The sequence below is a fragment of the Aulonocara stuartgranti genome (genome assembly GCF_965226115.1).
Source record: "Aulonocara stuartgranti genome assembly, chromosome: 8".
NCBI lineage: Eukaryota > Metazoa > Chordata > Actinopteri > Cichliformes > Cichlidae > Aulonocara > Aulonocara stuartgranti.
Genome location: NC_138959.1, coordinates 1,105,855 through 1,119,589, shown reverse-complemented (window position 1 = coordinate 1,119,589; position 13,735 = coordinate 1,105,855). Strand labels below are relative to the sequence as shown.

The following is a 13,735-nucleotide window of genomic DNA, read 5'->3' as shown; positions in this document are numbered from 1 at the left end:
TATTGGGCCCCCTTGAACTTTCCCACATTTTGTCACATTACAGCCACAAACATGAATCAATTTTGTTGGAATTCCAGGTGAAAGACCAACACAAAGTGGTGTCCACGTGAGGAGTGGACCGAAAATCATACATGATTCCAAACATGTTTTACAAATAAATAACTGCAAAGTGGGGTGTGCGTAATTATTCAGCCCCCTGAGGCGATACTTTGCAGAACCAGCTTTTGCTGCAGTTACTGTCACAGTCCGGCGAGGGCAGACTGTATGTGTTGACAAAAGGACCCAAAACGCAGACTCCAAAAACTTTAACAAAAAACAAGCCGTTTATTGAGGCTAGCAAAAAGGTACAAACAAAAGGGCATTGGTGAAACGAAACAATAACCTAAACTGGGTGAACTAAAACTAAACATGAAAAAACCTTAAACATGGTGAACTGACATAGATTCCTGAAGTTGTGACAGGGATGAGCAGACGACCTGACAAAGAACGACTGAAAGCACACGGACTAAATACACACAGGAGGATAATGAGTGACTTATGTATATATATGTATATATTGTACTATTCTTAGTTAGCGTATTGTCTGTCTTGTCTTAATGTTGGTTTATAATGGAGCACTGTAACAAAAAATAATTTCCCCCAGGGATCAATAAAGTATTCTGATTCTGATTCTGATTCTGAATGAGGGAAGTGGGAACACATGGAGAAACAGCTGACACACATGAACATAACGACGTCACCAGGAGAGAGTAACACTAAAAACATTGAACATAGGAACACAGGACTCCTTCAAAATAAAACAGGAAAATAATGAGACGCAGACCTGACAACATAAGACACACAGACATGAAACACACGAAGGGCAAGGGAGACTTCACAGGGGTTGAAAACACAAGGGGGAGCTAATAAGCAAATGAACATAGGAAACCTACTAAGGTTAAACATACACTATAAACATCAAAAGAACTAAAACTCAAAACACTGGGTCATAAGACCCAGGATGGTGACAGTTACAGCCGACTCGAGGGAGGAAGTGAGTTATAAAAAGCTGATCGCTGGAGAGGCGCTGCTCCTATCTGATCAGATAAGGCGTGACAGGGTGGAGGTATTTACATCTGTTAATGTAAATTATAAAAATAACTTGAGTTTCAAACTACAAACTGACCCAGAGAAAACGAAATGTGCTCTTTATCACCTCCACCCACTGACACCACCCACTCACTTTCAGAGGAACTGAGCAGTCATCGGGGTCGATTCTGGTTCATTCTTCAGTGGCAGTGTTAGCGAGCGTCACACTTACTGACACACAGATATGTGTGTGTGTGGTTTCTGGGAATTTAGTGTATGTATTCTGTGGAGCTGCTCCTTCAGCCAGGATCAACAGAAACATCAGGAGCTCTGCAGACTTCCTCCAGACTCACACAGTCGTTTGTCCCTGATGTAATCTTTACTTCAGCTGCGTCATCCTCCCACACGTGCATGCAGCGCTTTACTTTAGCCACCAGGCCCACCCACACGGATTCCCCAGGGGAACTCCGAGGAACAACTCTGTGATTAGCAGAAAACTCCACATCACCAAATTCATCCCGACTTTATTTGGGAAGCTGTGAGTTAGTAGCTGAAACTTCATTTTTCTGTTTCGTTTCACAGAGAACGTGAATTTTAACAAGCAGCAGTTAGAAACACAATTTAAACTTTTGTCATCGCAAATGTTTTGATGTTGTGGTTTATTTTTAGAGGATTCGATGTTAAGACAAATGTCGAAGAGCTGCTCTGGTAAATCTCATTCTTCTATCGTTTATGTCGTTCAGAGCGTGAATATCTCTCTGTAGGTTTAATAATTATATCTGAATAAATTGGATTTAAAGGAAAAATACAGCAAATCCCACTGCAGGTCAGCACTATGATGACATCATTAAACAAAGCTGCATTTCATATTTGTAATATTAAACGTGTGCAGTGTTATTATCTTAAATCTAATTATTTATTCCAATATGATCATCGATCGTTAACTTTTATTTTTCAAAAGGTAAAGCCAAGAGCTTCCTAATGTTTTCATAGTGAAGATTAAATATATACGATTTTTAGCTTAATAATATTACATAATAATATTTGTGATTATGAATCCAGTACTGACTCCGCCTCCTGGTCCGCTGAAGACGCAGCGTCCAGGTGAACAGAGCATGCATCAGTGTTTGGACATGTTCTTATTTTAAACATGTAAATACTTGTTTATGTTATTTATCATGAAACATCTGTAAAAACACAAAAGATGAAGTTTGTAGAAACACGCAAACTTTTATAAAGCTTTACGGCACATTTGTGATGCCTCGCGACGCTCGACTGACATGTGACGAGAAGAGACGGCGAGGAATGTGAGCCTTCATCATCAGAGGAAACAACCTGTCATCATCATCCTCAGTGAGTCTGAACCACTGTAAGCTCACACATTCATTTCTCATAATGCTGACACACACACACACACACGAGTACACACGAGTACACAAGTACACACATCCTGTACTTCAGCAGAGGTACAGACTCTCACGCACCACAAAGTTGAAGCACAGCTTCTTTAATGTTCACTTAGAGCCTCAGGTGTGTGAACCTGCACGGCTCAGGTGTGGCAGCGCGGGCTAACACCGCAGCTGTAGCTAAAGGTTGCTTCAGCCCGTGTAAACATCACACACGTGCTCAACCTGCCAACAATGGAAGCAGGTGAGCGGCTCTCACAGGGACAATCCTCAGTGCACAGTGAAAGAGCCTGCTGTGGAATGTGGAAGTGGGAGTGTGGGAGTGAGGGTTTTCCATTTTCCCTCCGGAAGTAGGAAACATCCCAATAAGGACGGCAGGGCGGGTTCTTGCTGCTGACGCTGTGTGGGCGGGGCCTGCTGCCTGATTAAATGGAGCAGTGGTGATGAAGGCGAGCAGAGCTCCGACTGTGAGACAAACTGAAGGATGGCGATGCTGCTGCAGCCTCTGTGGACCTTTGTGCTGGGACACGCCCCCCTCCTGCGCTCGCCCTTCTTCCCCGTGCTCTTCTCGCTCTGCGTCTACCTGTCCTTCTGCTTGCCCTTCCTGCTGCTGGACGCGCTGTCCACCAGGTGGGCGTGGGTGCTCAGGTACAAGCTGCAGCCTCAGAGCTCCGTCAGCTGGTCGTCGGTGCGGCGCTGCCTGGCTCTGACGCTCTACAACCACCTGGTCTTCATCTTCCCGCTCACCGTGCTGCACTGGTACCTGAGGCCGGTGCACCTGACCGAGGAGGCCCCGCCCCTTCCGCGCCTGCTGGCTCAGGTGCTCGTGTGCCTGCTGCTCTTTGACTTCCAGAGCTTCGCCTGGCACCTGCTGCACCACCGAGTGCCCTGGCTCTACCGCACCTTCCACAAGGTGAGTCCCCGAGGACGATGGCGGTGGTGACGATGTCACGCCTTTGTTCTTCCTCCACCTCACGCTCTCTCTCCTCCTCCTGCAGGTGCACCACACCTACACCTCCACCTCCGCCCTCACCGCCGAGTACTCGGGCACCTGGGAGACCCTCAGCCTGGGCCTGTTCGCTGCCGCCAACCCCCTCCTGCTGGGCTGCCACCCGCTCACCGAGCTCGCCTTCTTCGTGGTCAACATCTGGCTGTCGGTGGAGGATCACTGCGGCTACGACCTGCCGTGGGCCACGCACCGCCTGGTGCCGCTGGGGCTGTACGGCGGGGCGCGCCACCACGACCTTCACCACCTCAAGTCCAAGTGCAACTTTGCGCCGTACTTCACCCACTGGGACCGCCTGGCCGGGACGCTGCAGACGCAGGACTGAGCCGCCGTGATGGCGAGGAGCTGATGTAGAGACGTTTTCTATTTATTTATTTATTCCTGTTTTTATTTATTATGCCACTTCTGAGCCCACCAATCACAGCGGGCTCTCCTCGACTCGCTGCTCCTCTCTGACGTAGAGACGGAGCAGTCGGAGCCACGAGAGCGCCGTGAGCCGTCGACGGCGTGAGCACGTTAACTGATACCGGACAGATGTGCCGATGAGGCAGCTGGCTGCGAGCGCGGGACAGACGAAAGTGAAACGAGGGACAGAGATAAGCTGGCGAGGAAGACGAGGAGTCGCGCCGCCGCTGAAGGAGAAGCGCGGCGTCAGAGGGAAACTGGAAAGTTTGATTCTGAACTGGGAAGTGAAAGTTTGAGCACTGAAGACAAAATGAAGCTAAAATAAAGTTTGTGAAGAGAAACACACAAGTCTGTTTCCTGTTTGTGTCCAAAACACACACACAGAGACGCACACACAGAGACGCACACACAGACACACACAGATGCACACACACACACACACACACACACACGCAGACACACACACAGACACACACACACAGACACACACACACACACACAGACACACACACAAACACACACACACACGCAGACACACACGCAGACACACACACAGACACACACACACACACACACACACAGACACACACACACACACACGCAGACACACACACACACACACACAGATGCATACACACACACACGCAGACACACACACACACACACACAAACACACACACACACACACACACACAGACACACACACACACACACGCAGACACACACACACACACACACAGATGCATACACACACACACGCAGACACACACACACACACACACAAACACACACACACACGCAGACACACACACAGACACACACACAGACACACACACACACACACACAGACACACACACACACACACGCAGACACACACACACACACACACAGATGCATACACACACACACACACAGACACACACACACACACACACAGACACACACACACACACACACACACACACAGACTCACACACACACACACACCTGTGTGTCTGTGAGCTTCAGCAGGAGACAGATCGTTGGTGGAGACGATCTCTGAACGTCACGATTCAAACAGCATCTGTGAACATTCAGCAGGAATAAAGTTTATTGTTAATAATCACAATTATTCAGCACGTCGTCTGCAGAGACGTCGTCATGTTGTTTAAGTAAAAATGGAGGCAGAGCCTTCAGTTTTTAGGCCCCATCTCATCTTAATGACCTTATAGTACCATACCACCCCATTAGAGCACTTTTCAGGTGTGTTGCAACAGCCCTCGAGGGCTGGAGTTTGAGACCCCTGTCCAAGAGTATTTAAAAGTAGAATGGGAGGCAGAGCCTTCAGTTTTCAGGCCCCTCTTCTGTGGAACCAGCTTCCAGTTTGGATTCAGGAGACAGACACTATCTCTACTTTCAAGATCAGGCTTCAAACTTTCCTTTTTGCTAAAGCATATAGTTAGGGCTGGACCAGGTGACCCTGGATCCTCCCTTAGTTATGCTGCAATAGGTGTAGGCTGCTGGGGGATTCCCATGATGCACTGGGTGTTTCTTCCTCACTCACTATGTGTTAATAGACCTCCCTGCACTGAATCATATCAGTTATTCGGTCTTTAAGTGACGACGTGACGAATCCTGCTTCCGGGCCCAAAGTAGTCTGCAGTTAACATGGCGTTTGTGTTTTTAACATGTTTAATGCTTTGTATCTTGTTCTATTTGATCTAAAAAGCCCCTAAAAACAGTCAGTGATCACTGCCGGCCTCCCTCGGCTTTTATTACCACTGTTCATTTTAAAGCTCAGTGTTTAAACCCTTACGATGTAACTGCAGCCCCAGCAGCAGTATATGAATGACTAACCTCGTATTGTGGATGGATTATCTCAGTTGTTCTCCTGACTGAAGTTTGGTCCGTTTACAGCATCCTGCCATGCGACTGCATTTGTCTCTAACCATCAGGAACCTTCACGTTAACTTTTATCGAGTGGAAAGAAGTTAGTGTTCATCCTCCAGCTTCACTGTTTATGCTAACATAGCTGTGTCGCTAGCGATCATGTAGCACATCATTATATAGCAGCTAGCCCAACTTCAGTAACCCTGCAAACGTCACTGCTGTTTAGTTTCTGTCTTCATTTATGTTGGAAGTGATAGCAGAGCTGTACGTTTGACTTTTTCAGAAATCTCTCAGTCAGAACATGCTACATTGTATTTAGATAGAAGCTAACTACCTGCTAACTTCTAACTCCGTTAAATGTCTTAAATTCCGTTTTCATGGATGCCTGGATGTTAAACTTAATTGTTACACCTGGTAAAGCAGAACGCTGATCATTTTATTAAAGATGAAAGAATTTAGACAGTTTTTAACTCTCAGTGATGCCACAGTGATCGTTTGATTTATGGACCTGCAGCAGAGTTTGAGCTCAGACACGGCTAATGACGTCAGACCGGATTAATCTCCGTCTCTCTTCCACAGCATGTCTTTATCCTGTCTTCCTTTTCTCACCCCGACCGATGGCCCCGCCCCTCCCTGAGCCTGAATGAGGTGCGTGCAGAGAGCCGTCACTCAGACCTGATCTCTAAACATTGAAAGAGGATTTTTTTCAATCATATCAGGCCCTTGTTTCCCTGATATGATTCACCAATAAAGGAAGAGACAGGTAAGCGCAGGAATGTGCTGCAGCATGAGTAATCGCACTGAACCGAGCGTGCTCCTCTGTGACCTGCATCGACCTGCCTGCTGTAACACTGACTCGTGAAATGTCAAAGGTCGCCCTCTGCACACGGTGACGGACCAATCAGCTGGTCAGAGGACAATGATGAGAGCGATGAAGGCGTCTGCAGAGTGACAAGCACCAGGTTACCTGACCGTGAGCGTGTGTGTGTGTGTGTGTGTGTGTGTGTGTGAAGGTTGTGCAACTGTCTGCAGTCGTGTCTCGGCAGGCCTCTTTGTGCTTCTCTGCAGAGCACGTACGCAATTCGTCACCCATGTGGAAACTCTCTGACGACAGCTGAACGGTTGAATCTTGAATTGTTCCACTGCTCACTGCTGTCAGAGGGGGCGGGGTTTGTTAGAAGATGCCAGGTATTTTTAGCTTTTTTTCCCAGCAGGTGATCGAGCAGGTTTTTAGTGTCTCTTCTCCGTTTTTTTTTTAGCTTCTTTCCATCGTCCTTTGTCCTCGTCTTTCTCTTTGTTTCTCAAACAAACTATGACAATCAGGTGGACCAGTATGGCAAAGCCGCAATGATGCAATTGGGAAAAAAATCTGTTGGGCGATTGCTACAGTCCGGACAGATGACAGTTACTGTGATCATTTTCAGCTTCAGTGTGAAATATCTGAAGAATCGTTGAGGGTTCTGGGATCAGCCCCGGAGCAGGAACCAGTTCACATGCTGGCAAAAGGACGCACTGTCACTACCCGATCCGTACCGGCTACCCGATCCGTACCGGCAACCCGATTGGTACTACGCATGCACAAATCTTACGTCACTTCCTCTCTTTGCCAACATTGCGACGATTAATGTATTTGAGTGACACGGTTAGCACCCAGTTAGCTCCTAGCATTTCTCAACAGCTCTGCCTCCTTTTCGACATTTAAACAATGGATAATCCGTTTACAAACAAATTCATGCTTCATGAATTCAGGCACCTAATTACAGAGTTAATAATGCAGACTTTGTAATATGTCACGTGATGATTCAGCAGCCAGATGAAGTGTTTACTGGCAATTGACAGTGATAGTGGACATCATCATCACTATTCCAACAATCCTCTGCACACAGACGAGCATAAACACACTCAACTATCACTAAATCAAATTTAACACACGTTTGTAATGACGCTAGTTCATAGGGCTCATTCACTCGGTCAGCAGGGGGCAGTATCCTCATACACTGGGGAGTAAACTGCCATTAGACAAAACAGAAGAAGAAGAAAACACCTGCACATGTGCGGTACGGATCAGGGAGTCCTATGGAGCCCCGCAGGGGACATGGGAGGAAAAAAAATTAAGACGGACTTTTGTGAGATCTCGCAAAACAAACTCGGGATCTCGCAAAAGTCCGTCTTAATTTTTTTTCTCCCTGCGGGGCTCCGTAGAGTCCTGATCCGTAACTATCTTTTTACTTTTCGTTTTTGTCTAGATTATATTGAAATTGTTCATTGCAAACATTTTCAGAGATGCTTATTATTCTTAACATCTTAACTGATACTCTGACCTGTAACTATCGTAAAATGCTTCGAGCGGAAGTAGTGGCCATTTGCACATGCGTGGTACCGATCGGGTTTCCGGTACGGATCGGGTAGTGGCACGCACAATGAAGCCTTTGACAGTTCAGAGTGCGCCTCCTTAAAACCTCCCCTGTGGAACCACAAAGCACGGATCCACACAGTTCCACCTTTGTTCCATCCAAGAGCTCTGGGATCTCGCTGCTCATTCTTTCAGGCGATTACGGCTGCCCCTGAGCTGCTCCGTCCAGAGCGCTGGAGTCCCGCCATGAAGGCCTCGCCTATAACATGACCTTTAAATGGTTTGTACTGACGGCTCACACTGTGGCTCAGTGACACGACCGTCGAGCTCCACAAACAAGAAGCTCCGAGCCTGCAGTTCCTCTACCATCCAGCAGAGGTGCTCACTTCTCCTTCGTAACAACTGTGAGCACTTAAACTCTGTTAGAGTCTGCATGACTCTCTGACTGACAGACGGCTGAACGGGACCTGTGTGTGCATTTGCCTGCACGCACACAGTGACAGGTGATCACGCCACATTAAACTGCAGCCAGCTGTCAGAGGACTCAGGTCACACCTGCACGCTGTCCACCCACAGGACGGGAAACCTGCGGCTCTGCTTTTATTCAGACAGCCACAGCTGCCTGCAGCTGCTTTCCTCGGCCAGGTAAACCCTGACAGCCCAGCAGGTTAAAGCCTTCAGTCCAGCTTCCTGTTTGTGAATGCTCAGAGTGACGCTGGTGTGGAGCGCTTTCGGTTTCAGCAGTTATTTAAATCCTCTCAGATTCAATGCTGCCTCTTACTTCCTGTGGAAATCCACAGGACAAACACCAATTTTCTTCTCTGACCAGAACTGAGCGACTTCTTGGAAACCACCCATGGAAAGTCCACTTGTCCGTTACGACAGCGTGCCAGGCCATGAGGTCATCTTTCTTTCAAAACACAGTACAATGTGAGGCATTTCGTCCACGCCCAGCCTTATCCCAGCGCCGGAACTACAAGGAACTAGCTTCAGTTTTTCACCACAGCAAGCATGGGAGTTCCTCGGGAAGCTCAGATAATCATCATAACCATAACATAACCTTCCTCTAACAGCTCCTGCAGCAGCTCGTCCACTTCCTGTGTGGAAACTCAAAAACAAGCTTCTTTGCCGACACATGAGGCTAAATCCAGCCCAGCGAGGCCTCGGTCAGTTTAACCCATCTTCATCATCAATCTTCATCCTGACTTCCTCTGTATGAAGCTCGAGTTGATCAGTGATGATGAGGAATATGATGTTATGATGTGATGACGATGATGATGATGAGGAGGATGAGGATGATGAGGATGATGCTGATACTGTGAGGAACATGATGAGGAGGAGGATGATGAGGATGAGGATGATGAGGATTATGTGAAGATGATACGGTTGTTGATGATGATGATGGTGATGATGTGAGGATGATGATGATGGTGGTGATGATGAGGATGATGATGGTGGTGGTGATGAGGATGAGGATGATGATAGTGATGAGGTTGATGATGGTGGTGGTGATGAGGATGAGGATGATGATAGTGATGAGGATGAGGATGATGATAGTGATGAGGATGAGGTTGATGATGATGGTAGTGATGAAGTGAGGATGATGATGTGGTGGTGATGAGGATGAGGATGATGATGGTGGTGGTGATGAGGATGATGATGATGGTGGTGATGAAGTGAGGATGATGAGGATGATGAGGATGGTGGTGATGAGGATGATGATGATGATGATGATGGTGATGATGATGATGAGGATGATGATGTGGTGGTGATGAGGATGACGATGATGATGGTGGTGGTGATGAGGATGAGGATGATGATGGTGGTGGTGATGAGGATGATGATGATAATGGTAGTGATGATGAAGAGGATGATGATGGTGGTGGTGATGAGGATGATGGTAGTGATGAGGATGAGGATGATGATGATGGTGGTGATGAGGATGAGGATGATGGTAGTGATGAGGATGAGGTTGATGATGGTGGTGGTAATGAGGATGATTGTAGTGATGAGGATGAGGTTGATGATGATGGTGGTGATGAGGATGAGGATGATGGTAGTGATGAGGATGAGGTTGATGATGGTGGTGGTGATGAGGATGATTGTAGTGATGAGGATGAGGATGATGGTAGTGATGAGGATGAGGTTGATGATGGTGGTGGTAATGAGGATGATGTAGTGATGAGGATGAGGTTGATGATGGTGGTGGTAATGAGGATGATGGTAGTGATGAGGATGAGGTTGATGATGGTGGTGGTGACGAGGATGAGGATGATGATGATGGTGGTGATGATGATGATGAGGATGATGATGATGGTGGTGGTGATAATGATGATGATGGTGGTGATGAAGATGAGGATGATGATGATGGTAGTGATGAGGATGAGGTTGATGATGATGGTGGTGATGAGGATGAGAATGATGAGGATGATGTGAAGATAAAGATGATGACGTGATGATGATGATGATGATGGTGGTGATGAGGCGATCGTGGCTCAAGAGTTGGGAGTTCGCCTTGTAGTCGGAAGGTTGCCGGTTCGAGCCCCGGCTTGGACAGTCTCGGTCGTTCAATTCAATTCAATTTTATTTATATAGCGCCAAATCACAACAAAAGTCGCCTCAAGGCGCTTCATAGGTACAGAGAAAAACCCAACAATCATATGACCCCCTATGAGCAAGCACTTTGGCGACAGTGGGAAGGAAAAACTCCCTTTTAACAGGAAGAAACCTCTGGCAGAACTAGGCTCAGGGAGGGGCGGGACCATCTGCTGCGACCGGTTGGGGTGAGAGAAGGAAGACAGGATAAAAGACATGCTGTGGAAGAGAGACAGAGGTTAATAACAGATATGATTCAATGCAGAGAGGTCTGTTAACACATAGTGAGTGAGAAAGGTGACTGGAAAGGAAAAACTCAATGCATCATGGGAATCCCCCGGCAGCCTACATCTATTGCAGCATAACTAAGGGAGGATTCAGGGTCACCTGGTCCAGCCCTAACTATATGCTTTAGCAAAAAGGAAAGTTTTAAGCTTAATCTTGAAAGTAGAGATAGTGTCTGTCTCCCGAATCCAAACTGGAAGCTGGTTCCACAGAAGAGGGGCCTGAAAACTGAAGGCTCTGCCTCCCATTCTACTTTTAAATACTCTAGGAACAACAAGTAGGCCTGCAGAGCGAGAGCAAAGTGCTCTAATAGGGGGATATGGTACTACAAGGTCATTAAGATAAGATGGGGCCTGATTATTTAAGACCTTGTATGTGAGGAGCAGGATTTTGAATTCAATTCTGGATTTAACAGGAAGCCAATGAAGGGAAGCCAAAACAGGAGAAATCTGCTCTCTCTTTCTAGTCCCTGTCAGGACTCTTGCTGCAGCATTTTGGATTAACTGAAGGCTTTTCAGGGAGTTTTTTGGACATCCTGATAATAATGAATTACAGTCGTCCAGCCTGGAAGTAATAAATGCATGAACTAGTTTTTCAGCGTCACTCTGAGACAGGATATTTCTAATTTTAGAGATGTTGCGCAAATGGAAGAACGCAGTCTTACATATTTGTTTAATATGTGCGTTGAAGGACATGTCCTGGTCAAAAATGACTCCAAGGTTCCTCACAGCGTTACTGGAGGCCAAGGTAATGCCATCCAGAGTAAGAATCTGCTTAGATACCATATTTCTAAGATTCTCAGGGCCGAGTACAATAACCTCAGTTTGATCTGAATTAAGAAGCAGAAAGTTAGCGGCCATCCAGGGCTTTATGTCTTTAAGACATTCCTGCAGTTTAACTCATTGGTGTGTGTTATCTGGCTTCATGGACAGATAGAGCTGGGTGTCATCTGCATAGCAGTGTAAATGTATGCTATGTCTTCTAATGATGCTGCCTAAGGGAAGCATGTATAATGTAAACAGAATTGGTCCTAGCACTGAACCCTGTGGAACTCCATAATTAACCTCAGTGTGTGAAGAGGACTCTCCATTTACATGCACAAACTGGAGTCTATTAGATAGATATGATACAAATCACTGCAGTGCAGTACCTGTAATACCTACAGCATGTTCTAATCGCTCTAATAGGATATTATGGTCGACAGTATCGAACGCTGCACTGAGGTCTAGCAGGACAAGCACAGAGATGAGTCCACTGTCAGAGGCCATAAGAAGATCATTTGTAACCTTCACTAAAGCTGTTTCTGTGCTGTGATGAGCTCTGAAACCTGACTGAAACTCTTCAAATAAGCCTCTGCAGATGATCTGTTAGCTGTTTGACAACTACTCTTTCAAGGATTTTTGATATGAAAGGAAGGTTGGAGATTGGCCTATAATTAGCTAAGACTGCTGGGTCTAGAGATGCTTTTTGAGTAAAGGTTTAACTACAGCCAGCTTGAAGGCCTGTGGTACATAGCTGATTATTAGAGATAGGTTGATCATATTTAAGATCGAAGCATTAATTAATGGCAGGACTTCTTTGAGCAGTTTTGTAGGAATGGGGTCTAAAAGACACGTTGATGGTTTGGAGGAAGTAATTATTGAAGTTAACTCAGAAAGATCAATTGGAGAAAAAGAGTCTAACTTAACATCAATGGTACTAAGAGTAGCTGTAGATAATATTACATCTGTGGGATGATTATTGGTAATTTTTTCTCTAATGATAAAAATTTTATTTGTGAAGAAGTTCATGAAGTCATTACTAGTTAACGTTAAAGGGATGGTTGGCTCAACAGAGCTCTGACTGTTTGTCAGCCTGGCTACAGAGCTGAAGAGAAACCTGGGGTTGTTCTTATTTACTTCAATCAGTGATGAATAGTAAGATGTTCTGGCTTTGTGGAGGGCTTTCTTATAAAGTAACAAACTATTTCTCCAGGCTAAATGATGATCCTCTAAATTTGTGACACGCCATTTCCTCTCCAGCTTACGAGTCGTCTGCTTTAGGCTACGTGTTTGAGAATTATACCACGGAGTTAGGTACTTCAAAGTCAAAGTCAAAGTCAGCTTTATTTGTCGATTCTTCCACATGTACAGGACATACGGAGAATAGAAATTGCGTTACTCTTCAATCCCTAGATAAATAGCAAATGAACATTTAAATATATTTAAATATAAAAGTGATTAAAAAATGCAAGTAAAATAATTAAAAAGTAAAAATTTAAATAAATACAATTTTACATATAACAAGAAAGCTATATAATATACAATATAATGGGTAAGTGACATTGAGTCTCTGATTAGAGACCTTAGTTTTCACAGGAGCTACAGTATCCAGAGTCGTACGTAGTGAGGAGGTGAAATTATTAACAAGATAATCGACCTCTGTTGGGGCAGCGTTCAGATAGCTGCTCTGTGTTGGTACAGGGCATTGAAGATGATAACAGTGGGTGGATTATATTCTTAAACTTAGTTACAGCGCTTTCAGAAAGACATCTACTGTGATAACGTCTACTCTCCACTGCTGTGTAATCAATTATTGTAAATGTAAATGTTATCAGGAAATGATCAGACAGGAGAGGGTTTTCAGGAAACACTGTTAAATGTTCAGTTTCTATGCCATATGTTAAAACAAGATCTAGAGTGTGATTAAAGTGGTGGGTGGGTTCTTTTACATTTTGAGAGAAACCAATTGAGTCTAATAACAGATTA

The 13,735-nt window shown here is 45.6% G+C and overlaps 2 protein-coding genes across 2 annotated transcripts in view; one reads left to right on the top strand and one right to left on the bottom strand.

Annotated features, from left to right (window-relative positions):
* LOC309713057 (uncharacterized protein) overlaps positions 1 to 8,477 on the bottom strand; it is a gene marked incomplete at both ends in the record, with an annotated part of 115,407 nt that extends 106,930 nt beyond the window's left edge. Inside the window, 3 exons of the mRNA XM_082544395.1 lie at positions 4,372 to 4,888; positions 8,136 to 8,219; positions 8,401 to 8,477. Of these exons, the coding sequence (XP_082400521.1) occupies positions 4,372 to 4,888; positions 8,136 to 8,219; positions 8,401 to 8,477 (678 nt within the window). The remainder of the gene's footprint in view (positions 1 to 4,371; positions 4,889 to 8,135; positions 8,220 to 8,400) is intronic.
* Positions 2,831 to 4,233, top strand: ch25h (cholesterol 25-hydroxylase). Its single transcript, XM_082545106.1, has 2 exons — positions 2,831 to 3,387; positions 3,473 to 4,233. The coding sequence occupies exons 1-2, from the start codon at positions 2,959 to 2,961 to the stop codon at positions 3,803 to 3,805; spliced, it is 762 nt and encodes a 253-aa protein (XP_082401232.1). The 5' UTR covers positions 2,831 to 2,958; the 3' UTR covers positions 3,806 to 4,233.
* Positions 8,478 to 13,735: the final 5,258 nt, after the last annotated feature.

Bases quoted from the DNA above. Each gene is read 5' to 3' on its own strand.
- ch25h (XM_082545106.1), top strand. From the start codon at position 2,959: ATGGCGATGCTGCTGCAGCCTCTGTGGACCTTTGTGCTGGGACACGCC. The intron at 3,388-3,472 runs GTGAGTCCCCGA...CTCCTCCTGCAG, and splicing joins TCTACCGCACCTTCCACAAG to GTGCACCACACCTACACCTC.